The 26,254-nt window shown below is 34.8% G+C and overlaps 1 protein-coding gene across 1 annotated transcript; it reads left to right on the top strand.

The window, feature by feature from the left end:
* The first annotated feature begins 452 nt into the window (after nt 1-452).
* rassf10b (Ras association domain family member 10b) lies at nt 453-4,130 on the top strand. The gene has a single exon (XM_051114618.1). The coding sequence runs from the start codon at nt 684-686 to the stop codon at nt 2,052-2,054; it is 1,371 nt and encodes a 456-aa protein (XP_050970575.1). The 5' UTR covers nt 453-683; the 3' UTR covers nt 2,055-4,130.
* The last annotated feature ends 22,124 nt before the right edge of the window (nt 4,131-26,254 follow it).

Here is a 26,254-nt window from a genome sequence, read left to right as displayed (position 1 = left end):
TTTTTTTTTGTTTTATTTATTCTGTTTATATTTAACAATTTAAATAGATTTGATTCAATTTCACAGTATTTTTTTTTCTACTGATCCCAAACTTTTGAATGGCAGTATATGGATGAATGGAGTTTTTTTTTTTTTTTTTTTTTTTTTTTTTGTAGACAACCAAAACATCTGATTTTTTTTTTCGTTTTTTATTTTATTTTATTTTTTTTTATTATTTTTATATTAAACTATTTAAATAGATTTTATTTAATTTTACAATAAAATATTTTTTTCTATTTATTTTTCTTTTATTTTGTTCTGATTATTATTTCTACATAGAAGTGCACACGGCAGGTATGTTATAAGTTATATAGAGCGTGGCGGCGTTAGGCGTTAGGTCACGTGATCAGTGCAGTGTACTCGCAGCAGCAGCGCTGTCCCGTCTGCGCTCATTCACTCACAGAGACTGAGAGACGCACATGCGGACTGCCAAACCTGCCAACACTGGACTATGACGAACTCTCTGATTCTCAGACGGGCCGAATTTACAACTTTCCGACTGTTTTATGTTTTAATTATTGAGGATTAACCCTTAACATTTTATAGAACACCTATTTTTATAATAGTTTTCACTTCACCCGAATAATTTCCTGCAGCAGGAAACTTTTACAGACTTGCTGGGACAGTGCCTATCAGCCTGAGAGATGGAGGCAGAGGAGAATAAAATTTCAGTGTGGGTTTGTCGCGAAGAGAAGCTCGTGTCGGGCTTGACGAAGCGCACGACCTGCGCGGACGTGATCCGGGTTTTATTGGAGGAGCAGAACCTGGAGCAGCGCGTCTCCCTCTCGGGCTCTCCACAGTCCTACTGCATTGTGGAGAAATGGAGAGGATTTGAACGGATTTTACCAAACAAAACCAAGATATTGCGACTGTGGAGCGCGTGGGGAGAGGAACAAGAAAACGTCCGGTTTGTGTTGGTGAAAAACGAGGCGTCTTTGCCCAGCAACGGGCCGCGGAGCGCAGAGGCGCGGGTGGTTCTCAGCAAGGAGAGCCCGTGTGTCTACAAGGGGACCGCAAGAGTTACCATGGCTCTGTCACAGGAGAAACAAAGACGGATAGTCAGGAAGGCATTCAGAAAGCTGGATAAAATCAATAAGAAAAGGGCGCAGGCTGCGTCCAAAGATGCCTCATCTATGGAAAAGATGGAGACCCTTGTGCACCTGGTCATTTCGCAAGATCACACCATCCGCCAGCAGATTCAGAGGATAAAAGAGCTCGACAGGGAAATTGAAAAGTATGAAGCCAAAGTTCATTTTGACAGAATGAAGATGCATGGGATCAACTATGTCCAGGATACGTATTTAGAGGACGCCAACCCAGATAAAGTTGGTGAGGGGGACAAAACGAGCCCAGAAGAAGCTCTCGCCCAGTTTGAGGAATATGCTCAGAGATGCGAGGAGGTCATCAATCTGCAAGAAGAACTGGCTAAGCACGAGGCCCTCATGGAGAGCATTACAACTGAGATTCAAGAGGAACTCAACCAGAGATGGATGAAAAGAAGACACGAGGAACTTGCGAATAAGGACTCTGAAACCACTTCCACTGAGGCGACCCTCCGAGTCACAACTCAAGAAAAAGACGCGGGATCTTCCACTTTGGATGTATCGTCTGACAATGAGTTACTTCTGGAAGAAGAGAGGATCAGAACCCAACTTGACACCAGTTTGTACATCGGTCTGCGGCTGAACACTGATTTGGAGGCCATAAGGAATGACTTGGACTTGACCCAGGAAATATGGGGAGCGAAAGAAAAAGAACTGAGGGATTTAATGGAGAAAGTCAACTCTTTGGATTTTGAGGAGGACAGTGAGGCTGATGCTGGTGATGAGTTGAAAGAGGAAAACACAATAGAAACAGACAGATTAACGCTGCTCGAAGGGGACAGTGTGTGGGTGGAGCAGGCAAGAGGGCTTTCAAAAACATGTGACGTGAATGATGACGACTCGGATACAGGACTCAGCTCAATGCATAGTCAGGACTCAGATATCACACCCATCTGCGAATCTTTGGTGTAAAAAAACAACAACCTACCATTATTTTATCTGTTGCTGGATAGTTGAAATGAACATACAGTAAACAAGCATAAAGCGAAAGCAAACAGGAGTGCTGGGAAAGTAAAAAAAAAAAAAAAAGGTATTTTCTGGCAAATCAAAATGAAATTACATTATGAAAATCGCATTAAGAGTATCAATATGCACTTACTGAGCATTCTTAATCATTTTTTTTTTTTATGTTTATAAAAGAATATATGGTAGCTTATTTCTGCCACTGAATAAAAAGAATAAAAATTGAAACAGAAAAATCAGAAAAGTAGCAGTTTGTTGTTTTTCCTTTTTCATGGTGGATTCAAAAAACTGAATTGTGAGATGTAAACTCAGAATTCTGAGATAAAAGTCAGAATTGCAAGATGTAAACTTAGAATTCTGAGAAAAATAGAAATGTGAGATGTAAACATTTAAAAAGTCAGAATTCTTTCAGTCTTTTTTTTTTCAATGTTTTTTTCATGTTGGGAAAAAAACTGAATGGGAGGTGCAAATTCAGATTTCTAAGAAAAGAGTCAAAACTCAGAATTCTGAGAAACAAGTTACAATTCCTTGATGTAAACTCAGAATTTCGAGATGTAAATTTAGAATTATATGTATAAAAAAAACAAACTCAGAATTCTGAGAAAAAAAATTCTAAATTCTGAGAAAAAAAGTCTTGTGACATGTAAATTCAGAATTGTGGAGAAAACGTCAGAATTTCTTGATGTGAACTCAGAAATCTGAGAAACGTCAGAATTTCAAGATGTAAATTTAGAATTCTAAGTAAAAAAGTTAGAATTTCTTGATGAAATTTTTTTTTGAGAGAAAAAAAAAACTGAATTCTGAGAAAAAAAGTCTGACTCGTGATATGTAAATTCAGAATTTAGGGGGAAAGATGTAAATGCAGAAAGAAAAGAAAGTCAGAATTTCTTAATGTGTGTGAAGAAATAGAATCGTGAGATGCAAACTTGCAATGTGAGAAAAAAGTAAGAATTGTGAAATAAAAAGTCACAATCATCTTTTTTATAGTTTTGTTCCATGGTGGAAATAAGCTTCCAAGAATCAGTGTTAACTTCATGCATGTATTTGTGGTTATAGCACTGTTATTTTGAGAAAAAAAACATACAGGATTGAAATCTGGGTGGTTGGACTTTTCTGCACGAGACATCATTTGGACCAAACATGATGGACATGTTCCAGCATAATGAAGGCTGTGCTTTGCAGATCAGTTTTACACGACAGTATGGTTTATGCATTACGATTAGCTATTTAAAGCTGAAGTGTTTAATTTCTGTGCATCACCAAACAGAATTTTCAAAATAATCTAAAACTTTTCAGACTGATGTCAGTGTTTCAAATGATATTTTAACAGATGTTTTGGCAGTGCAAAAGCTTGAAATAAACAGGAAATAAAATTCCCCTTACTGCTGCCAACCTGCGTTGTTGTGACATTTTCATGGAGCTCGAGAGTGGTTTGTCACATGGTGTTTATGATTCAGGTGATTGGCTCAAAAATCTGCTAGTGGAATCCATAAGCAGAATTAATGGCAGAATTGAAATTAAATTATGCACTTCTGAGGAAAAGTATTATAGACTACCTTGAGAAAAAAAGCACTCTACAAGTTGCATTATGGTATTGCTTGAGCCCATGAAAGGTATAGTTATGTATGTGGAAAAACCAATTTGAATGACTCTTTTTTTTAAACGTGTAAATGTGAGCAAGTGGTGGACATCTGAAGAGCTTATTGATACTGAATTTTTTTTTTTTTTATATTATACTATTTTTGTTTTTAATGTAGAATCCATGTATTTAGAATTGTACAAATGTAAAATTTGTCTAATATGAGAATCTATCATAAAACAATGTTGTCTTATAAACTAAAATACTGAAGAATGATGCATTTATTGATTTTTGAAACACATAATCATCTCACAAAACCAGAAGAAAACAATGAACAAAACTACTATAATACAATATACAGTATAATGTTGGTTTAATGGCAATTTTTAATATGTTGATTTAAATAAATAATAATAATAAGAAGAAATATTTTTACAGTAATTGTTTTTACTCCAATGCTGAGAGAAATGTGCTTAATAATAATAAAAATAATAATAATAATGGTCTTACCTTTTGATGTGAACTTAATTTTTTGTTATTTTTTTGAGATTCACCAAAGTATTAGATTCAACAGCATAAATTCACACAAAATAAAAGTGTATGACACACCCAAGCAACATTCTGCAATAAATCACAATTTTCCAGCACGTCAGTGATTTAGAGTGAAAATAATGCTCATTATTTGTCTGTGTTCAGTGAAAAATGTCAGATCTGTTTTCATGAGCTTAGGGTGGATTCAAACTCAAGAGTATTAGGTGTTATAAAACAACTACATCTGCAACTGGCGCATGTTAAATTCAAATTTATTTATTTAATTATTTTTTGTTCCTGATGTTTAATAGGGCAATGTTGCAGAACACAGATGTTTCTCTGCTTGTATAATTGCAAAACTCAGACTACAAGGTAAACTTGTAAGTTGTGTGGAAAAATAATTGTGAGTGTTGGTGTACTTGCTGGTGGCATAAAGCATTACGCAATCCTTCTGTCCCAGAGCAAAAGCATGCAGAGCACAATTGGGAGGTGAGCTACAAATTTTACACAAGTTTTCACAGCGTGCCAGCCATTGTAAAAGCAAGGCATTTACATAATACACCCAGATAGCCTCCTCTCACTTGCTCACATGTTCAGCGTCCCAGAACACAGAAACAGGCAAAAGACGCCAGGTCTTCTTTTTGAATTACACATATCCAGCCATCACAACCAATGAAACTATCAGTACAGGTATCTGTAGCATGTAGGGCTAAGATTGTACAGGCTGTTAATTTCTCGTTAATGTCTGTGACACCATAAAGTCAAGTGCCGTTAAGCTGCAGGCAGGGAGGAGTGCAGTTAAAAACCATCAAGCCCTCATATCACAGAGGAACTGGCACACAGGCCTCGTTTAGCTAGATACCTTTGTATTTGTTGAGGCAAATTGCGAAATACTGAAATGGGGACATATTGTTGATTCTTTCCGTGGTGCATGAGGGTAGAGACGTGTGATGTGTTGTGTACAAACACCTGTGTGCCAACATACGCTTGAGCACAAACTGTTTAACCAGTTCTGTGTTCCCACAGCTTCAAGTGCCAATGGTTTTCTCCCTGAAACATAAGCCTGGGGGCACATTCATTCACTCTGTGATGCTCGAGGCCTTTGTGCTTCACCTTTATGCAATACGATTATGTTGTAGTAAATCTACTTTGGTGGCATAACCTGAAGAAAATGTTCACCTCAGCTCATTTTCCAAGGTAATTGTCAGTGTAACTGGAGCAGATATGTTTACAAACAAATTTTTGTGGCTATTATGTGAATATTTATGTAGTGCCATATGACGATAATGGTTTTAATGAAATTTGTGTTTGTTACACTTAATTATTCGCTAATTTGGAAACCTGTTTGTCGTTTGCTTGCCATAAAATGCAACATAAAACACACTGAATCAATTATAAAGGATTTGACATCATCATTTTGTTTTATAAATGTTAAAAATAAGTTTTAGATTTTATTTTATTCTTTTTAATAATACAATTTAACAATTAGCTAGTTTAGCTAAAACTAATAATTCACTTAGGCTGTTCCCATTCTGACAACTTACGCCAAATACGAAGTAAAAAAATAACATCTGGTAAGAAAATTAAAAATTAAAATTTCTTTTTCTCATGTACTTCCAGACCTGGATGACTTTGTCTCTTCTGCAGAATACAAATAAGTAATATCACACTCTCAGACGTGAGATATGGCTGTATATCGGCACAGCTGTGATTTGGCCATAGGTAATTGCAGTGTGCCGATATCAGCCATATCTCACGTCTACGAGCATTTATACAACAGTTCAACAGCATAAGTGTGAAAATACATAAAATATCAATGGAGTGTCTTCAAAAGCCCTCTTTTGTGCAGAACTACTTCCTTCCACCACAAATCTAAAGCTGACAGTTTAAAGGAGAAGTCCACTTCCAAAACAAATATTCACATATAACATACTCAACCCCTTGTCATCCAAGATGTTCATGTCTTTCTTTATTCAATCGTAAAGAAATTGTTTTTTGAGAAAAAACATTTTAGGATTTTTCTCCATAAAAATGCATATAAATTTTCGCCATATAAATGCAAAATGCAGTTTAAAGCTTCAAATGATCCCAAATGTGGTTGTAAACGAGTTCAGCTGAGGAAGAAGGGTCTTATCTAGCAAAATGGTCAGTTATTAAAAAAAAAAAAAAAATTAAATACTTTTTCATCTCAAACGCTTGTCTTGTCTTTCTCTGCCTGAACTCTGTGTATTCTGACTCAAGACAGTTAGGGTATGTCGAAAAACTCCAATTGTATTTTCTCCCTCAACTTCAAAAATCATTTCAAAATCACCCTACATTGCTGCAGAAGTACTGACCCAGTCTTTGCAAAGTGAACATGCAAAGAAGATCAAACACAACAAAAAAGGTAAAACAGCGATAAAGGGTGAACATGAGATGGGAGTTTTTCGACATACCCTAACTGTCATGACCTGGAAAAAAACAGTCCAGGCAGAGTAAGACAAGACCAGTGTTTGACATTAAAAAGTATATAAATTGCATTATTTTAATGAAAATAACCGATCGTTAACTTTCTCGGCTGGGATCGTTTACAACTGCATTTGGGATAATTTGAAGCTGCATCTAAACTGCATTTTGGAAGTTCTTTTGAAATCGGGGCACCATATCAGTCCATTATATGGAGAAAAATGCTGAAATGTTTTCCTCAAAAAAACATAATTTCTTTACGACTAAAGAAAGAAAGACACAAACATCTTGGATGACAAGGGGGTGAGTACATTATATGTGAATCTTTGTTTTGGAAGTGGACTTCAAGCCTTCATTACTAATTTGAAAACGTCACTTTGGAACTAGTAACGAAGGAACGTTGAGGTGCTTCATTGAAAGTTTATAGTATTACTGTATTAAAAAAGATGGACTGGGCGAGTGTGATTACCTGCATCTGATACAGCATTCATTCTTCAGATCGGTCTTGCATTCACAATAAACATTAGTTTGAATATCTGCTGAGGAAAGCGTTATCTTTGTCGAAATGTTAATATCCTTTTAAGTGTTACGGGTTATTTTGCTGCTCAGTGCATTTGTTCACTGTGTCAAGCTGTTGTTGAAATTAAAAATAACTTGTGTTTATAGTGTTTACTTTTCAAAGTAGTCTTTACTGCTGATTCATAAAAACAGTCTCTTGTCACCATCTGATGGCAGAACAAATGTAACTAAAATCACCATCACGAACGCACCATTTCTCAATACTAAACACTATTATTACTATATATTATAAAATATTATTTATTGATTAATAATATTCAATAAACAACAACAACAGCCATGATAAAATTTAGGCAGCACTCTGAAACAGCACTGAATTTACATAAACATGAGATTTTGCCAAAACTATCTTCTCTGGAACAAACAATAGATTAACGAGACCAAAGACTGCCCATTAGATTACCCATAACAATTTATATTTAATGTGTAACCACTACAGAGACATCAGTGCCAGTGGTAAATTTTAGAAAAAACCCGCTCTCGGGCAGGTTCATAAGCGCAAAATGGGCACTGATGATCTGGAGCTCACATGTCCGAGAATGTCAATGCAAATTTTCAAATAGACGTTACCTTTATCAACACTGCATAGTTGAACTATAAACAAGTACATTTTCGCCTGAAAATCTCTCAAAACTACATTCTGTGACACAAAAACAGCAATATTTCTAAAATGATACTGGATTTGGGCTTCCGCCATGACACTCGCTGGTAAAGAAGTACCACAAGTGGAGTGATATGATTACAAACTGTGAAACAGCTGCTGGAGTTCTGATATCACTCTAATATTGCACTCTTATCAGCCAATCAGATTCGAGGACCAGAAAGACCTGTTGTATAAAAGAAAATATTTTGAAGAATTAATGCTGGTAACCAAATGCTTTCACTGTACTGACAAACAAACAGGTAATTCTCAAAATACTGTCTCTTTTTTATAAGAACTAAGATATATATATATATATATATATATTTTTTTTTTGCCTGGGCAATGATGGAAATGTTCAATGGCTTTTATAGCCAGAACTTTTAAATTGTGCCTATACAAAAATAGAGTTTTAGAATATTCACCAGAGTAGAAAGTGACTAATGTCAGTTTCCCATGTATACAGTACATTCCAATTTCACAAAACACTTTAATTACTCCATTACAGTTGATATAATTGCATAGTGTTTGTGCCAGCTAAACATCTGTCACTGCAAAGTATTGCTGATGAATTGAGCAACACTTATGTACACTCTCAGGAACAAAAAAGTACAAAAGCTGTCACTGGAACAGTCTTTCAAAAGGCAGACTTTTCTTACCTTATTTACCACTAAAAGGTGCCTTTTATTACCTTAAATGTACATATTTGTACCTAAAATGTACAATGCCCTCCACTAATATTGGCACTCTTAGTAAATATGAACAAAGGCGGCTGTGAAAATAAATCTGCACTGTTTTTTTTTTTTTTTTTTTTTCATCTTTCTAAAAAGTCACAAAATTCTAACCTTTTATTAAAGTTAAACAATTTAAAGTGGGAGGAAACTCACATTATGAAATAAATGTTTTTCTCCAATGCATGTTGGCCACAATTAATTCCCAGTCATATTTACATTATTTTTAGCACACCAGGGTGACAAGTAGCATGAAATTCTATAGCCATGACTTCCTGTTCCACAGGATTATAAATATGAGGAACACGAAGGTCAAATTCTCTTAATCATCCATCACAAGAAAAATCCTCCTTGCTCATCCAAAAAACAAACTCCAGCATATTCAGTTGTCAGACACGCCTCAGTCTTCAAACGGGACTGGCTTCTATGGTTAGATGAAACAAAAAAAGAGCTTTTTCGTTAGCAAAACCCACCAGTTGGGTTTGGTGCAAACAAGGATAAAAAGTACTCCATGTCCACGGTTAAATATACAGCTGGATCATTACTGTTGTGGGCCTATTTTTCTGCCAGAGGTCCTGGACGTCTTGTCAAATACATGGCATCAAAGATTCTATCAAATACCAAGAGACACAAAATCTAAACCTAACTGTCTCTGTTAGAAATTTTATAATGGGCCATGGTTGGATCTTCCATCAGGACAATGATGTAAAACAAACATCAAAAACAACACAAAATGTGTCACTGAGCACAAAATGAAGCTTCTGCCATGGCCGTCCCAGTTCCCTGACCTGAACTCTGTAGAAAATGAGTGGGGTGAACTGAAGAGAAGCACCAACCTAAAGCTGGGAATCTGACGGATCTGAAGAGATTCTGTATGAAGGAATGGTCTCTGATCTCTTGTAAGTTGTTCTCCAGATTCATCAGGCATTATAGAAGAAAACTAAGAACTGTTGTCTTGGGAAATGAACTCTGCAATAATTGGGTGCCAATAATTGTGGCCATGTGAACTAGAAAAAAAAAAAAAAGATTTCATAATGAGCTTTGCTCCTCACCTTCAATTGTTTAACTTCAATGAAAGGTTAGAATTTTGTGAAATTTTTGAATAAAGGATCAAAAGCATAAACGATGCAGATTTATTTTCACAGTCACCTTTGCTCATATTTACCAAGGGTGCCAATACTACATACATATAGTGTCTATATGGAACATGCCGTAATATAGAATCTTTTTTTTTAGTGAGAGCTTCTGTATCTTTCTAAAAATTCGATGCTTTCCTCCACAAATTCTATATTCAATCAGATTATATGGAAACACACCTTTATATAAGCAACAGTTTTCTGAAAAGTTTGTTTTTGTGTGTGTTCATTGTTGTTACCTTCCACTTCACAAATCATTTCATGAATCAGAGGCGTTAAATCAAAGGCAGTTTTTCTGGAAATGAATAAACGCTTGTGCTCTATTCACCTTTTAGTACTCTTGCTTTCAAAGAACACTGGAGTATTTATACATCTTAGGTAAAGGGTGCCAGATTTAAAGATGCCCACACAGGTTCTGTGAGTGTGAGTGTAATGAAGTGGAAAGGAATGTAACCTTTTTGGTGGTGTGAATGAGAGAGCCTGAACATCATCATTTGCACATTTACACCGTCAAAGTGTTAAATGCTGAGACCTGTAGAAAAGACAAATGACAAATGTGATCTATTTAATATCTGTTGTGTCTCATATGCTATGGAATTAAATAAAGATGTTCACTAAAATTATATATTTCTTACATTTTCCAGAGATGGGTAAGATATTCCAGTTTTACAGTTTCAGTTGGGTTTATCTACATAATAAAAAACATTTACAAAAGACATGTCTATAAACACAGATATTTCTCATCAAATTCTTCCAAGAAAAAATGATCTGAGCCATATTTTTTTTTTACTAATTTTCTTGCTTAATTGGTTATTTTGGAAACATTTGAATGTTTTAGTACATTTTTTTTCTTCAAATGACATTGATTATATTACACATTCTTACATATAAAAAAAAAAACAGTCAAAACACATCTCGTTTAATTCTGAGGCAGACATAACTGAAATGACTATATTTTCAGTTAATGTTCTAATGACTCAGATGTTAATTCAGTAACCAGCCCACCAAATTCAATGATTCATTCAGTGTAGGATTTGTTAGACTGATTCAATCTGATGACTATCAGTTTCATAAACGATACATAAAGACTCATAAAGAGTCATTAGTCTGCGATCCAGACATTGTGGTCACGCTGTCTGTGCCATCAAAGATAATGTTTCTTTAGACGTCAAACTCACAACTAACTACACTACCAGTCAAAAGTTTTTGAACAGTAAGATTTTTTTTTTTTTTTTTTTTAGCTATGTTGAAATATTTTTACCATTTAATATAAATGTTTTCTATTTAAATATATTGTAAAATGTAGGATTTAAAATGTTATTTTTGTGATTTCAAAGCTGATTTTTTTTAGCATCATTACTCCAGTCACGTGGTCCTTCAGAAACCATTCTAATATTCTGATTTGCTGCTCAAAAAACATTAATTATTATTATGCTGAAAACAGTTAAAAAAAAAGGTTTCTTTGATAAATAGAAAGTTCAGAAGAACAGTGTTTATCTGAAATAGGAATCATTTGTAACATTATAAATGTCTTTATCATCATTTTTTATCATTTTAAAGCATCCTTGCTAAATAAAAGCATTAAGTTCCATAATTTCTTATATATAAACTGACTCCAAGCTTTTGAGTGATATAGCCTAGTGTATAATGTTACAAAAACTTTTTATTTCAGATAAATGCTGATCTTTGGATCTTTCTATTCATCAAAGAATCCTCAATAAAATGTACTCAACTGTTTGTTCAACTGTAAATCAGCATATTAGAATGATTTCTGAAGGATCATGTGACTGAAGACTGGAATAATGATGCTAAAAAATTATCTTTGATCACACAAATAAATTACATTTTAAAATATATTCAAATAGAAAGCAGTTATTTTAAATATTACAAATATTTCACAATATTACTGCTTTTGCTGTATTTTAGATCAAATAAAAAGCAGGCTTGGTGAGCAGAAAAGTCTTAAAAAAAAAAAAAAAAAAAAAAAAAAACATTAAAAATCTTACTGTTCAAAAACCTTGGTAGTGTAGAATTATTTATTTTTATGTCAGTACAGCAGTGGTGATGTACAGCCATTCAGGAAACACAGGTATACACTCCTACATTGGTATTTGTAGAACTGGCATATGCATAACTCTTGCACAGTTACCCAGCATTCCTCCATTTGGATGGATTGTTATTAATGGTGAGCAGTGAGGGGGAGAGCAGCGTTCAAATGAAATTTCATGGGTCAGGCTGTAAAGGTGCTTCAAGGGAAGCGTGCAGAGGAGATGGCAGGTCAAGCTGTCATTCATTGTGCCTTGTGGCCTTTTCTCTGCAGGGCAGCTGTAGTCGGAGTGTGTGTGTGTGTGGGGAGGGTATTTGAGGTGGGCCATATTGTATGGATGAGGCGGAGGAAGTGGAGCGGAAGAGGAGAGTGGGAGCCAGCTGTGGTCACTGCACAGGGTGGGTTACAAACACACACACACATACACAAACACACTAAATGTGAGCCTGCTGCATACCTGGTTCCACTCAGTGAGATCTCTATGCACATTAGGTAAACAAATCATAATGGATGATTATGAATGTTGAGATACAGATGGCATGCTGCTCAAATGAAACCGGCAGACCTTTATTTTCCTGGTCAATGAGGCAGAGATAAGACTGTTTGCAATTAGTTTCCACCCCCAATGTGCAGTATGCCGTTATCTTCACTGATGCTGAGCTAAACGACAAGTTCTGTCTTGTTGAGAAGTAAGAACCGAATGATGAAGCAGAAATTAGATTAGAAATGACTTATTTATCCATACCCATCTCCTTGAAATTCATTAATGTGGGAGTGCTTTATCATCTCATTAAATTTTACTCTAGCCCACAGCACCCTCATTATTGGTGTTTACTAAGGCAAGCATCACTGTTCACTGCACTATTGCTCATACTATTGCTGTACTTAGAATTTAAACAAACTCTTGAGACAGAGTGGCTTCCTTTGCTCTATTATCATCGCCATCCTGTCCCTTAGATCACTGCCCTTTGCCAGGTACCTTGTAGTGGACACACCTGAAGTGAATAAAGCCTTGTCACTGCTTGCTGTTGTTAAAAGCCCAGAACAGCTCTCTTTGAGAGACCGGTCTCTTGTGCATGCACGCCAGCAGTGGTGGATGAAGTACACAAATCAAGTACATGAGTAAAAGTACAGATATGAAAAAAAAAAAAAAAAAATTACTCCAGTAAAAGTAAAAGTACTCCTTTTTCAATTTAACTTGAGTGAAAGTAAAAAAGTTCTAAATTTTTATGTACTTAAGTGAAAAAGTACTGACAGATTTATTGTGCAATTTTATATAGGCTACTTAATTTAATTTTATATTAGCGCATATTTTTTTCATCATATCTCAAAATACCTGGGATTTTCCCAAAATAACCACTATATGGAGTCAAGATATATTTTATATAGTGATGTAATAATGTTCACTGTGAAGCTTACACTGTGATGTACCTGAGGGAAAACATCTAACATCTTTTGACCATCTAAAAGTGTTTTAAAGCTTGTTTTGCAGAACGTCACAGTTATATATGACATAAAAATAAGGCCTGAAATTAGGAAGAACATTTTAAAGAAAATAATTATATTTTCCAGAATGATTTTTTTTTTCATCTCAAACCTTGTTTGTGGTGTAAAAACACCATTGGCCAAAGATGTAATCTATCTAGGTGGTTGAATAAAAATATTTGGACTTTATATCTAAAAATTACCTCAATTTAGCACCAGCATGCTTGTTAGCTTGACAGATAGCATCAGCTAACAATTTTTACGTATTTTCAGTTTGGTTATGAATAAACATTCCTATCTGTCTACTCGGCTACACGCTTAAAAATAAAGGTGCTTCACGATGCCATGGAAGAACCTTTTTCGTCTAAATGGTTCCATAAAGAACCTTTAAAATCTGAAGAACCTTTCTGTTTCACAAAAGGTTCTTTGTGGCGAAAGAAGGTTCTTCAGATTATAAAAAGGTAAGAACCTTTGACTGAATGGTTCTTTGTGGAACCAAAAATGGTTCTTTTATGGCATTGTGAAGAACCTTTTAAACCACCTTTATTTTTAAGAGTGTAGTTGATCTAAACAATATAAAAACGTATACTGTTGATAAACAATATAAAAACAGACGTCATATTGGGCTAAATGCATAGCATTTTAATAAAACTGCTAATGTTACAGCAGTGGGGAATATGAACATGCATGAGTTATTTTATTTAATCTGTGTTATTTTAATGTTTCATTTTTTGACCTAAACATAGAGACCGTGATGTTGTTGTGTCTGTATTCAAGAATTTCAGTGGGCTTAAATAGATCATCCTTTACAGCAGATTTATTTCACAAACAACTGATAGTTTTGACCTGAATATGATTTTCAGTTACAATAATTAATCCTAAAATTCGACATTAGTAACATACTTTTTGGAGCCTCAGTTATGTGCACTCAGTTCACTGGTAAACGGATCATTTGAATTAGTGCGTTGCCAACTCGAGAACAGCTGCAGTCGGATCATTCCAGTTCGTAAATGAATCATTTGGTACGATTTGCAAACCAATTTAACAGGTTCATTGAAAAGAATCAGTTTGTTCATGAATAAGACACCGCTTCTGTCGACGCTCATCCCACCACAGTGGTGGTGAATACAGGCAAAGACAGAGCTTAGTCAGCCAATTACATGCATGTTTGTAAGATGTTTGCCTGTGGATATTCGTAAAAACCCAGACTTGGATGGAGAATCAGTGGGATGTTTCATATATTATCAATTTCAGTCCTGCTCTGCAGTTTTCTCTTAGTGTAAATAGGATCCATTGCTATTTGCACTAGTGTAAGCTCATATATCATATATATCTATCATTATTTGCACTTAGTGTAAATAGTGTGCAAACAATACAAAAGCTCTCGGATTTCACCAAAAGTATCTCAATTGTGTTCTGAAGATGAACGAAGGTCTTGTGGGTTTGGAATGACATGAGGGTGAGTAATTAATGACAGAATTTTGATTTTTGGGTGAACTATCCCTTTAATGAAAGGCCGCTCCTAGGCCTGATGCCACACCCACTGTCATTTCTCATCCCGTCACTCTCCTTACACTTAGTATTTAACTTTGGCATGTAACTTATCATACCAGTCCTACTCTGGACATGATGATAGATCATACCTTGTGCACAATCATGGGAACATTCACAGAACTTTAGCTAATGTTCTGCCAAGGTTCTGACAAATTCATCCCAGTAATGTTAACAGAACGTAATTTTTTTTAATCATAATTTTATACAAAAGAATAGAATCATCACAATTAGAATCATAAGATTCATACAAACTTTGTAAAAAAAAAAAAAAAACTGATGTCAAAAAATTTATTGAGATGACCTGTGCAGGCAATTTGATGATACTTAGAATTTAAAAAATAACATTTTGAATATTCAAAGAACAGCTCCGTAAAAAAAAAAAAAAAGTTTTAATAATTTATTTGGAATGTTAACAAAACATGTCTTAGAACCTATTTTAGTTAGCTGGAAAGTATCTATAAAAGTTATCTATAGTAGTACTCTATCTATAAGTATCTATAAAATTTAACTGCATCAACTGCATAGCATGAAGTAAAACACTTTAGCAACCGTCCAACTTAGCAGCATAGTGGTGTATTTTGCAATATTCTAAATGTAAGAAAATGTAAAAATCTAGATTAATAATTGATGCTGTTTTCTAACTTGATTCTCCTTTCGCACATTTCGATGACACCTCAGACATGGCCTGTTCTGAAAAGAGATTTGCAAGAACACAGTATGTGTTCTGCTAATGTGTCTCGGCAGCTAATTTGGTCACCCCCCAGCTGAAAGCCACCTTAAATTGATTTAGAACAAAGGCTGTACAACCAAGCATGTCAGTAATGCTTCACTGAACCAAACGCTAACATAAGTACATCTTAATTCCCATTAAGCATCTGTTTATTTCCTGAGGGATGGGTCTCTAATGAAGTTAGTGGTCTTCACCCTCACAAATGCTCTTAGATTGTTTCTACACTTTCCACTGCAGATGTCCATGTTGGGATCCAGTTTTGGGATCAGACCATAACACTGTGTGCAAAGCCAACATGTTTACCGTGGCAAATGCAACGTTATGCATTATTAACTCATGCCTTGTTAGTTTCCTGTGTTGGAAAACCTGAGTGAAACTGTAGCAGTACTTATCTCTGTCACCAAGCACAATGGTAGTAAACCGTGAATCATGTTTATTTAATGTGTACCCGTCTCTGCATGATTACAATACATGTCTTGTGTAAAGCTGTGGGTTTTATGTAATATATTTAGACCTCTAGAGACATATAATTTCAGCTTTTGGTTTAAGGAGCAGAGCCTGTGGTCACTTGCCACATGGGAAAGTTGTCACAAGGACTACTGTAAATCTCAATAACAAGACACTGTGTGTTTATAGGATTTGAGTCAGATGTCAAATTATATAAGCAAACATGTATGTACATACAGTATGATGATTCCCATTCAATTTTATACAAATAATAATAATTAGTAGTAGAAGTAGCAGTAGTTTTTTTTTTTTTTTTTTACTTTAGGTAATATTCCAATATTCTTATTGTCGATAAATGGCAGGTTGCCATTGTGATATGTCAATGAACTGTCTTTTCCTGAGTGTACTTAGCCATGCACAATGACTACTAACTGTGTTCTTGTTGACATATCACTTCATTTGAACCATTTGCTGTATGAGCTCTAAGTGTTTCTGAATTGGTTCATCTTACAGCAGCACAAAGTGTCATGGGTTTTCATAACACTGTGTAACTCTTTTATAGCTTCCTTCAGGTAGTTTGGATGGAATGCCAGTGTATGTCACCTTGAAGCGTACTTCTGTGGATACGACATACAGAAGTGACTAGCAATGTGAGTTCTGGCAGTCTTTCAGAGAAATAGCAGTCAGAAATATGATGGCTAGATGGATTCCCCCTTTTTAAACATGGGATTCAATTTCAAACCTGCGAGCTAAAGCGTCCATATCTCTCTTCCAACACCCACACACAAAAAGTGTCTTAATATCTTTCTTGACTGATGTTTCTAAAGGTAACTAGGGCATAAAAACTAATAAATGTGCCAACCATACTGGATCAACAGAGATGATAGCTGGGATTAAGCAGAAACTTTTCGCATGGAATCAGGTCAGGGAGTTTATAAGGATTTGAAGTGAAAAAGTAATTTAAATTCAAATGCCATATTTGCAGCAGATGATGACCTTGTATTTCATAGTGCGCCGTCACTTACTGTCTAATTCAGTCAGACTAAGGCACAGTAAGTAAAGTGGTTCAAAAGACTTTTGTCCATATGCTCTCTGAAAATGTAGTTTCCAATCACATTGGGTAAAATTAAAGTGCATCCTGTTATCCATGGCTATCATTTAACTGAATATAAAAGCCTAAAAACGCATGCATTTGGATATTTCAAGATTGGTTTCAGGCCTCATTCATATGTGGAAATAAATCAAATACTGTATAAATCTGGGGCTGCCCCCTAAAAGTCGGCAAACTGTTAGTCAATCAGAAGAGGCTTGGTCGACCAAAATTTTATTAGTCACTTAGCCCTTAAAAAAAAATCCACAGGAAGTGGCAAAGTCATGCAGTCTGTGACGGACGGTTCATTAACAGCTGGTCTATGTGGTAATTTAGCACATATGGCAGGACATCCAAATGTTCACCTATCATTCATCAACCTCAAAAATGGCTTTTCATCTGAAAGATGTATGTAGTAGCAAGTTTACATGGCAGCTCAATCTAATGTTAATCTAGAAAAATGTGCGTTACTAAAGTGTCTGTGCGGAGTGTTAAATCTGAACATTAGTGAGCTTATACTGCATGACAGATGGAGGCATCGGTGCGGTCACTTGTTCTTAAAATACTCTGTCATACGTGGTCATACAGATAAGAGTAATACATCTTTTGAATCTGTAAAGACTCTACATTTATTTGTGTGCACTCAGAATAACAATGAAACACTTTTGAATGATAATTAAAGCGAACAGGATGTGCTCTCTGCCGTCTCGGTCTTGGTAAACTTGAGCGCGTCACTCTGAAACGCCGTGTATACTTACCTTGCAGACATGAAAAATATATCTTTAGAGAGTGAAATGTCTACTTTTAAATTAATTAATTCAAATAGAAAACAAATATTCTCAGATTTTGTTACCCATATGAAACGTGCATACAGGTGGATCACTACTGTGAAGATGACGAATCTGTGTCGCCAACTTCATCTCTTAAGTCAAAAACATAGAAAGCAGTAGTTTATCGATAAATTATTAAAACATCAATGCAGTCTCTTTGCTGTTTTTCCCTGACACATTTGCAATTATTGTATCTGCCAGTGTGCTGTGGCAAGCCTTTCCTGATCCCTCCCACATCGCTTCCTGTCAATTCTGATCTGTCCTGTCATAATAAAGGCACAAAATGCCAAAAAAAATGTGCGACTAGTAGTCGACTAATTCTTAAAATGAATTGCTACTAGTCAACCAGAGAAATCTTTAGTTGAGGGCAGCGCTATATAAATGAGATATGTGCGAATGCGACTGTAATGTAAACAGGCATGTATGGGTCAAAATGATCGATTTTTCTTTTATGCCAAAAATCATTAGGATTTTAAGTAAAGATCATGTTCCAAGATATTTTGTAAATTGTTCATAAATATATCAAAGATTAATTTTTGTATCTACTGGCATTAACAAGTTCACACTTGCCCTGCTGCATTTGCTAAGACCATATACATTTTCATATCCATTAACACAGGAGTTGTCATGATTAAAAAAAAACAGTTTTAATTTTGAAACCTGGTCTTTATTATTATACACAGGCTTCTTTTGTTAGGATGCAACAGAGAAGCACATAAAAATCTTCATATCAACAGTAACATTGTCTTATTTCTGAGGTCTACAGAAAATGTTAAATCATTTATTATTTTGCTGCTGTATCTTTAAGACTAACTGGCTAATCTATTGCATGTGAAATTGTGAAATGAGTGCCAGTGCTTACTCAGGTGTTGCAGGTTTGCATATATCCATCATATTTGTTTCTGCCTTATCTTTCAGCAGCAGCTTCTTTAAAAAGCCTGTATTAATTTTTTGACATATTCACAGAACAATAGACCTGCAGAACTGACATTATTTAATTTGCCATGAATGATGATAAGGCTATGAGGCATAGACATGACGTTTGTTTAATGGGTAACAACGTCTTAAAGTATTCAGCAAATACTTTCCTCTGTATGTTGGGCTTACAAAAAGAAAAAGAAAGAAAAAAAGAAAAATGTATGGCGGGGACTTGATTCTATTAATCAGTCCAGCATAAATCAGACGTCTGATGTTTTTCACTACCTGATCCAGTTCTGACATTTTGAAAATGAAACATGCAAGTTTGAGATCTATAGCATATATTTGGAATTTTTAGCTTATGATGACTTTAAATGCACTAATTAAACTATGAAACAAGGACCTTGTTTAAATTTAAATGTATTTCAAAAAATCAAAAAATACAGTTCTTAATAATTTGGACCTTTTAATTCATCTGTTGGTCCTGCTGACCTTTGATTAGGCTGGAATTCAATTTTTGACATTTTTAAGCTATTTCTTGAGCAGAACAACTTCAAAAATGTAATTAAAGTTGGGACATACTGTACTCCTTGCATTGCTTAAACCCCAACTGTAGAATGTTCATGCAAACTGCATGCAGCCACATACTTTGTATGTGTGAACACTATCCGGTGTCACGGTGAATGGAGGGTAAGTTAATCTGCTCAGGTAGTAGTTATCTGAGGCCTGTATTCCTCTGTAAGCTCACAGCAGGTTGTGTTGCACACACAAACACTACAGTGAGTGAAACGAGATCCATGTGTAGCAGATTGAGGGTCAAGTGTTAATGTCTGACATGTGTAAGGGGAGACGTTGTCTGTCGTCCACGCCTCATCCTTTAGCAGATGTCCACAGAGTCAAGCAGGACTTTCAATAAACTCTATTCAGTGCTTTAGATGGCTGAATTCTCCTAGAGAGTTGTCGAGCCCTTTTGGACATGCTCTCACGGGAGGGACACACAAAGCTGCCTCTATGTTTGCATTTGTGTGCAAAAACCTCAAACCTCACAGCACAAGTTCAATGAAATTCGATTGTTTTGATGAATTTTGAGAAGGATGTATGCATATCCGGGATCTATTACACAGATATTTTATCTAGATAATACAAATAGTCTACAGCTCTCATAGAATCATCTCAACTTGACATAATGGCCTTGATGTTTTGAATTTTCTTCTTCTTCTTTTTCAACTTTACCTGCATGAGAAACTTGAGTGTTGAAAGGCAGTGCTCGGAGTGCTGGAATCATGGTGGCTTTGGCAGCCTCGAGTGCCTGCTCACTTTCTCAGCCTCTGAGAGTTGCTTTTCACTGCAGCAGACCTGTGGACAACACGCACAATACTGCCTTTCAGCTGCCTTGAGCTGCATCCCTCTGTTACTCAGATAGCATCAGTGCTCACACATTGTTCTGCTTCCACAGGATATGCTTTTAAAATGTTGGCAAGAAAAAAAACATTGAAGATGATAGAAAAACAAAACTATGGAAGCCTGTTTACTTGAATGATAAAAAAAGATTAATAATAATAAATAAATAAAAAAGGTAAATGCAACTTTTTATCTCACAATTTATTTTTTGAGATGATGTACATTATAACACAAACACAGAACTTTTTTTTCCATTTTTTTTTTCCATCTCAGCTTTTTTGTTGCCATGAAAGAAAAAGTTAAAACAGTAATTGAGACTTTTTTTATCTGACTTCTATTCTGACTTCTCTTCCTAAAATTGAGAGATATAAAGTTTATATCTTTCAATTCTGACTTTATAATTCACAATTCATTTTTTCCCCTCAAAATTGAGAAAAAAAGTCTAAACTGTGGGATATAAACCCAGAATTGAAAAAAAAAAAAAAAAAAAAAAAGAGAATTGTGGGATAGAAAGTCACAATAACCTTTTTAGTTTTTCCATAGAAAACAGTGAGTTTTTTTAATGCAAAGTGCAAATCTCAGCATGCATTTTAATTTTTGTCTTAAATAATATAAGATTAGCGTTTGTGCAAATCATAGTGCATTGAAAATAGTATGCCAAAGGTTTGAAATGTGTACTTTTTGTATTTTTGGGCTAACATTGCTCACAATTAAGCTATTTATACTATTAAAAAAAGAGTATTATTGCTGAATCAATGTAATGTTTTTGAAACATTGCATGTTAACTGCAAATGAATAAAAGTTTTATAGCTTAAATTGATAACACTTTACAATAAAGTGTCATTTGTTAACATTAGTTGATGTATTAAAGGAGAACTCCACTTCCAGAACAACAATTTACAAACAATTTACTCACCCCCTTGTCATCCAAGATGTTCATGTCTTTCTGTTTTCAGTCGTAAAGAAATTATGGTTTTATGGATTATGGATTTTTCTCCATTTAATGGACTTTATTGGTGCCCCGAATTTGAACTTCCAAAATGTAGTTTAAATGCGGCTTCAAAGGGCTCTAAATGATCCCAGCTGAGGAAGAAGGGTCTTATCTAGGAAAACTATCTGTCATTTTTTTCGAAAAATAAAAATTTGTATACTTTTTAAGCAAAAAAGCTTGTGTAGCACAGGCTCTGGGATGCGCGTCCACGGGTCGTTTTGAATGAATCTTTAATGTGACTCGGGAAGAACGAGTCGTCTCAGGGAGTGATTTGTTCAGTTGCGCATGCACAACATCCTATTAGGTTCTCTACTGGAATTAGTTCACCTGTTACGAGTCTTTGGATTTTTCGAGTCTTTTGTTCATCTTATGGGGCTGTCACATGATGCTGATTTTGCTAAAATGAATGCAATGACTCGAGAAAAGATTCTTTCATTTTGCTGAACGAGACTCAAAGGTCCGAGTCAGTAAAATGATCTGAACTTCCCATCACTACTACGAATGACGTCTTCAAATCACCACAAGTTCATTGTCTGTGTACTCTGGCTCAAAAAGGTAGAGTATGTCAAAAAACTCCATGTTATTTTCTACTAGAACTTCAGAATCGTCCGACATGTTGTTTTCCCCTTTTTGTTTGTAAACAGCGTTTGACTTACTTGCACTTTCTTAGTCTTAGTGCGTTCGCTTTGTAAACACTGGGTCTGTAGTTCCACCAACGTTCCGCGTGACCTTTCGACGTGATTCAACAGTACGTAGACGCGCATCCCAGAGCCTGTGCTACACAAGCTTTTGTGCTTAAAAAGTATACACATTTTTATTTTCCGAAAAAATGACCGATCGTTTCGCTAGATAATACCCTTCTTCCTCGGCTGGGATCGTTTAGAGCCCTTTGAAGCTGCATTTAAACTACATTTTGGAAGTTCAAAATCAGGGCACCAATGAAGTCCATTATATGGAGAAAAATCCTGAAATGTTTTCCTCAAAAAACATAATTTCTTCACGACTGAAGACAGAAAGACCAGGATGGTCCTGGATGACCAGGCAGGTGAGTAAATTATTTGTAAATTGTTTTTCCAGAAGTGGACTTCTCCTTTAACTAACATGAATGAACAATGAACAATACTGTTTAATCATCTTTGTTAATGCTAATATAAAACTACAGTCATTCATTGTTTGTTCATGTTTGTTCACAGAGCATTAACTAATGTTAACAAACACAACTTGTGATTTTAATCATGCATTAGTAAGTGCTGTAATAAATGCTGTAGAAGTATTGTGTATTCTTAGTTCATGTTAACTAATGTAAAAGTTAATGAATCTTATTGTACAGTGTTACCGTTAAATTGATTTCAGTCAGCTGAACTTTAGAATGCCTTTCTGACACACTTGGGACTTCTTTATTATTTATTATAAAATATGATAATTACAAATGCAATAGTAAATAGCATAATGCAAGTAAAATTATAATGAAGTGCACATTAAAATAAGTCAACTTTTTTATTTTACAAAAGTGCAAATGTGATAAAAACATGGAAGTGTACACTTTAAGTACGCTTACAGTAAGTGGGCTTTTATTTTATTAATATCAAATTTCCTGAAAAACGTTTTTTAACAGCACTTAAGCAATGAAGCACAATAGTGAAATAGAATAGAAGTGAAATAAAAATCCACAGTGATGCTAAATTGTTTTGAAATTAGATAATACAGTATATTCTATAATACATTATATGTGTACAATGAATGTTTGTGTTATGATTTGTGGTATGAATTTATCTTTGCCTGTCTAGACTATCTCTGTTTTCTCAGTAGATTATTATGATCTTTTATTGAATAGACTCCCCCCACTTACACAGTCACTTATTGTTAACCACACATCCATACACACACCGTCTGTGCATCACATCTCTGAAATGAAAACAATCACACTGAGGCTTGACACAATGTGTTAGGAGTATGTGGGACCCACATTGCAAAAAAACCCCCAAAGAAAGCCCTTCTCATCAGATTGGCTCAAAGCACACAGTGAGTCAGCCACAGTATTGTCTGTGTGTTTGTATCTGGAGGGCATGGAGAGCTGTTCTGATGCAGTAATGAATAAAATGAACATGCCTCCTACTCAGACCCAGCCTGATTTAAGATATGCTGCCCTGAAGATAAAGATGAAATTAGATAGCATATGAAGTTTTATTCATATGAAGGTTTATTCTGGCAAGGGGATGAAGAATAACATGTCACTGTTTTTCCCCACAGGTTTTGCTGTATTGTCTGCAGTGACGCAGCAATTCATTTAAGACATTTAAGAATTTTAATTTAAAGAATTTATTCACCCAAAACTTTATTACATTTTATGCCTTAAAAACATTGTTTGAATTTGTTCTTATTGCCTGAGAAAAATCAATATTTATATTTACTCAGCATACCTTGGAATCTCATTTCAAGTAATCAACCTTCGAATTTGAAGTATCTTTTCATTAATTATGCGTATAGTGAAAACTAAATGTGACAAAACCACCAGCAAGAGACGTTACTGTTAAGTTGTCTGCAGGCCGTAGGACAACAGGCTGCTGATTTGACCTGTGGCCAATGGTAGAGGACCTTCATTAGAGCTAATCCCACTCAAATCGGGAGGCTGAATAGAGATGCTATAACAAAGGATGGTGTCAGGTAGGTCATGGACCAATGCCCGATACTGAAAAGTGAGGCCTAAACATTGCAGCTGAAGTATGTGATGCCCTAGAGACAATACGGCCTCTCGAGTCTCAGAAAAGGTTGTGGACTCAACAAACTTTCATTGAGCTCTGGGTGCATGATTTGGCTATTAAAGTAAACACTGGTTTAAAAACAAATTAAAAGTGGACTGAACAGAGGTTGGGAAATCATGTTAATGTTCTGTTCACAAATTGTGAAGTTGAGTTTAAACTGGGCATACTGGAAGCTTATATAGGTCATTCCAGCGAATAGGTGCCAGGCATCTGCTTTCAAAACTCTTTCAAATATAAAAAATAAATAATAATAATAATAAGTTTCTATCTTTTTTTTTTTTAGACTGAATCTAGTAATACACATATTTAACTATTCAAAATATGTATTGGACCATCTCAGGTAACTTTATTTTTTTTTACACAATTTTACAGTGGAAGATGGACGCATTTTACAAAAACTCTTATGTCTTTTAAAACGCATATTTTTTATATATGTATATATATTTTATATATATATTTATATATCAAGAAATTCCTTAATTTTCCCTTAGGCAGGTGTTTATTTTGAAGAAACTGTTGGTTTCATAGTCCAAAAAAAAAAAAAAAAAAAAAAAAAAAATATATATATATATATATATATATATAGAAAATATATAGAAAAATGCTGAAAACATAATTTCTTTACAACTGAACATAAACATCTTGGATGACAATGGGGTTAGTACATTAAATGTGAATCTTTGTTTTGGGAAAAACTATTTAATAACAGGAATGAAACTGGGTAACAGGAATGAGTATCCATTATATTAGTGTATAGGTTTGTTGAGGTTTGACTACACGTGAGGTGTTAACGCTTGCACTGATATAGTGAAGACTGTTGAACACTGACTAATGAGCTGACCTCACTGAGAAAAGGCCAAATCATGTTTCTATTTAAATCTAGTGCTCTAGTAGGGTTATGTTTAGAGGTAGAGGATGGGTTATGAGATAAGATATAAATAATAAAAAATAATAAATATTAAATTAAAATTAAATTAAAATGCCATTCCATGTTTGGGTCTAAAACATAACTGCCACAGGACAGAAATTGCAAGTACATTTTCTGTCATAATTCCAGGAATGTAATATAAAACAACAATGCAGGAACAATCATACATTTTCTCTTGGCAAAAAACATTGTCTCAGAAGGCCAAAACATTGAGAAAAAGACTAATATGGATGTAGCCTAATATTTACATTAATAAATCACTCATTCCTGTTACTTTTACTCAGTTACATATGAGTATAGGATATATGAGTTAATGAGTAACAGGACTGAAAGTAACAGGACTGAGATTTTAGGATAAAATTAGCAAATGCTTATAAATATGCATATTAGTACATACTAATATTATGAGGATACTCAGCAAATTATAGTGATTCACCAAAGATTTAAATTTATAAAATAAACAAGTAACATCTTAGAAATCATTTAGGTAACAGCACAGAATATTTATATTGACGCTCCCAGCTGCCATTACAATATCACCAAATCTACAGAAAAACGAGGCCACTTTCGGTCACTCCATTGCCTTCAGAAGATCCATATGATGCAATATTATGTTGCAAATTTGTCTTGTGGAATTTTTACCAGTTTTTTAGAGGGGGGAATGTGTTAAGGAAACAGGATTGAATGAAAACTTGGGGACATGAATAAAATGTTTATTTTATCTAAATATTATAGACTTATTTTAAATAAATGCATTTAAAGCACAGATGGGATATGGAACAACACAAAAATGCAAAACAAAAATGATTTCTGAGGGTTTTTAAACATTTTACTTTATGTTAAAGTGTAGCCTTAGACACGGAGGACATGTATAAATGCTATATTTTAAATGTTTTAGGTAGCTTTTAGTATATATATTTTTATTTATTTATTTATTACACTTATCTTAACAATAAAATACATTTTATAGTTAATTTTTATGCATATTTGTACATATAATGTTCTGGGGACCGAAATGGCACCCATTCGGTGGAATGGCCCGTATTCAGCTACTATAAAATATAAGTTTATATCCAGTTTATCTCACCTAATGTTCTATGGTGGTTGCATAAAAAAGTAATTTTTTTGCATTGACATTCAGACCATACGCAGTAATCGGAAACTAACAGTAGATTTGCCATGAAGTGTACAGTAATTCACAAGGACACACACACACACACACACACACAGTTTTGGATGTTGATCTGTGTGAAATTCCTCTGTGACAGTTGTGCCACAGGGGTTGAAGTTCTGTGTAATGCAGAAAGACAGTGTTGGAAAAAACT

This window comes from Labeo rohita, chromosome 7 (assembly GCF_022985175.1).
Source record: "Labeo rohita strain BAU-BD-2019 chromosome 7, IGBB_LRoh.1.0, whole genome shotgun sequence".
NCBI classification, from domain to species: Eukaryota; Metazoa; Chordata; class Actinopteri; order Cypriniformes; family Cyprinidae; genus Labeo; species Labeo rohita.
This window is presented reverse-complemented; position numbering and strand designations above follow the sequence as displayed.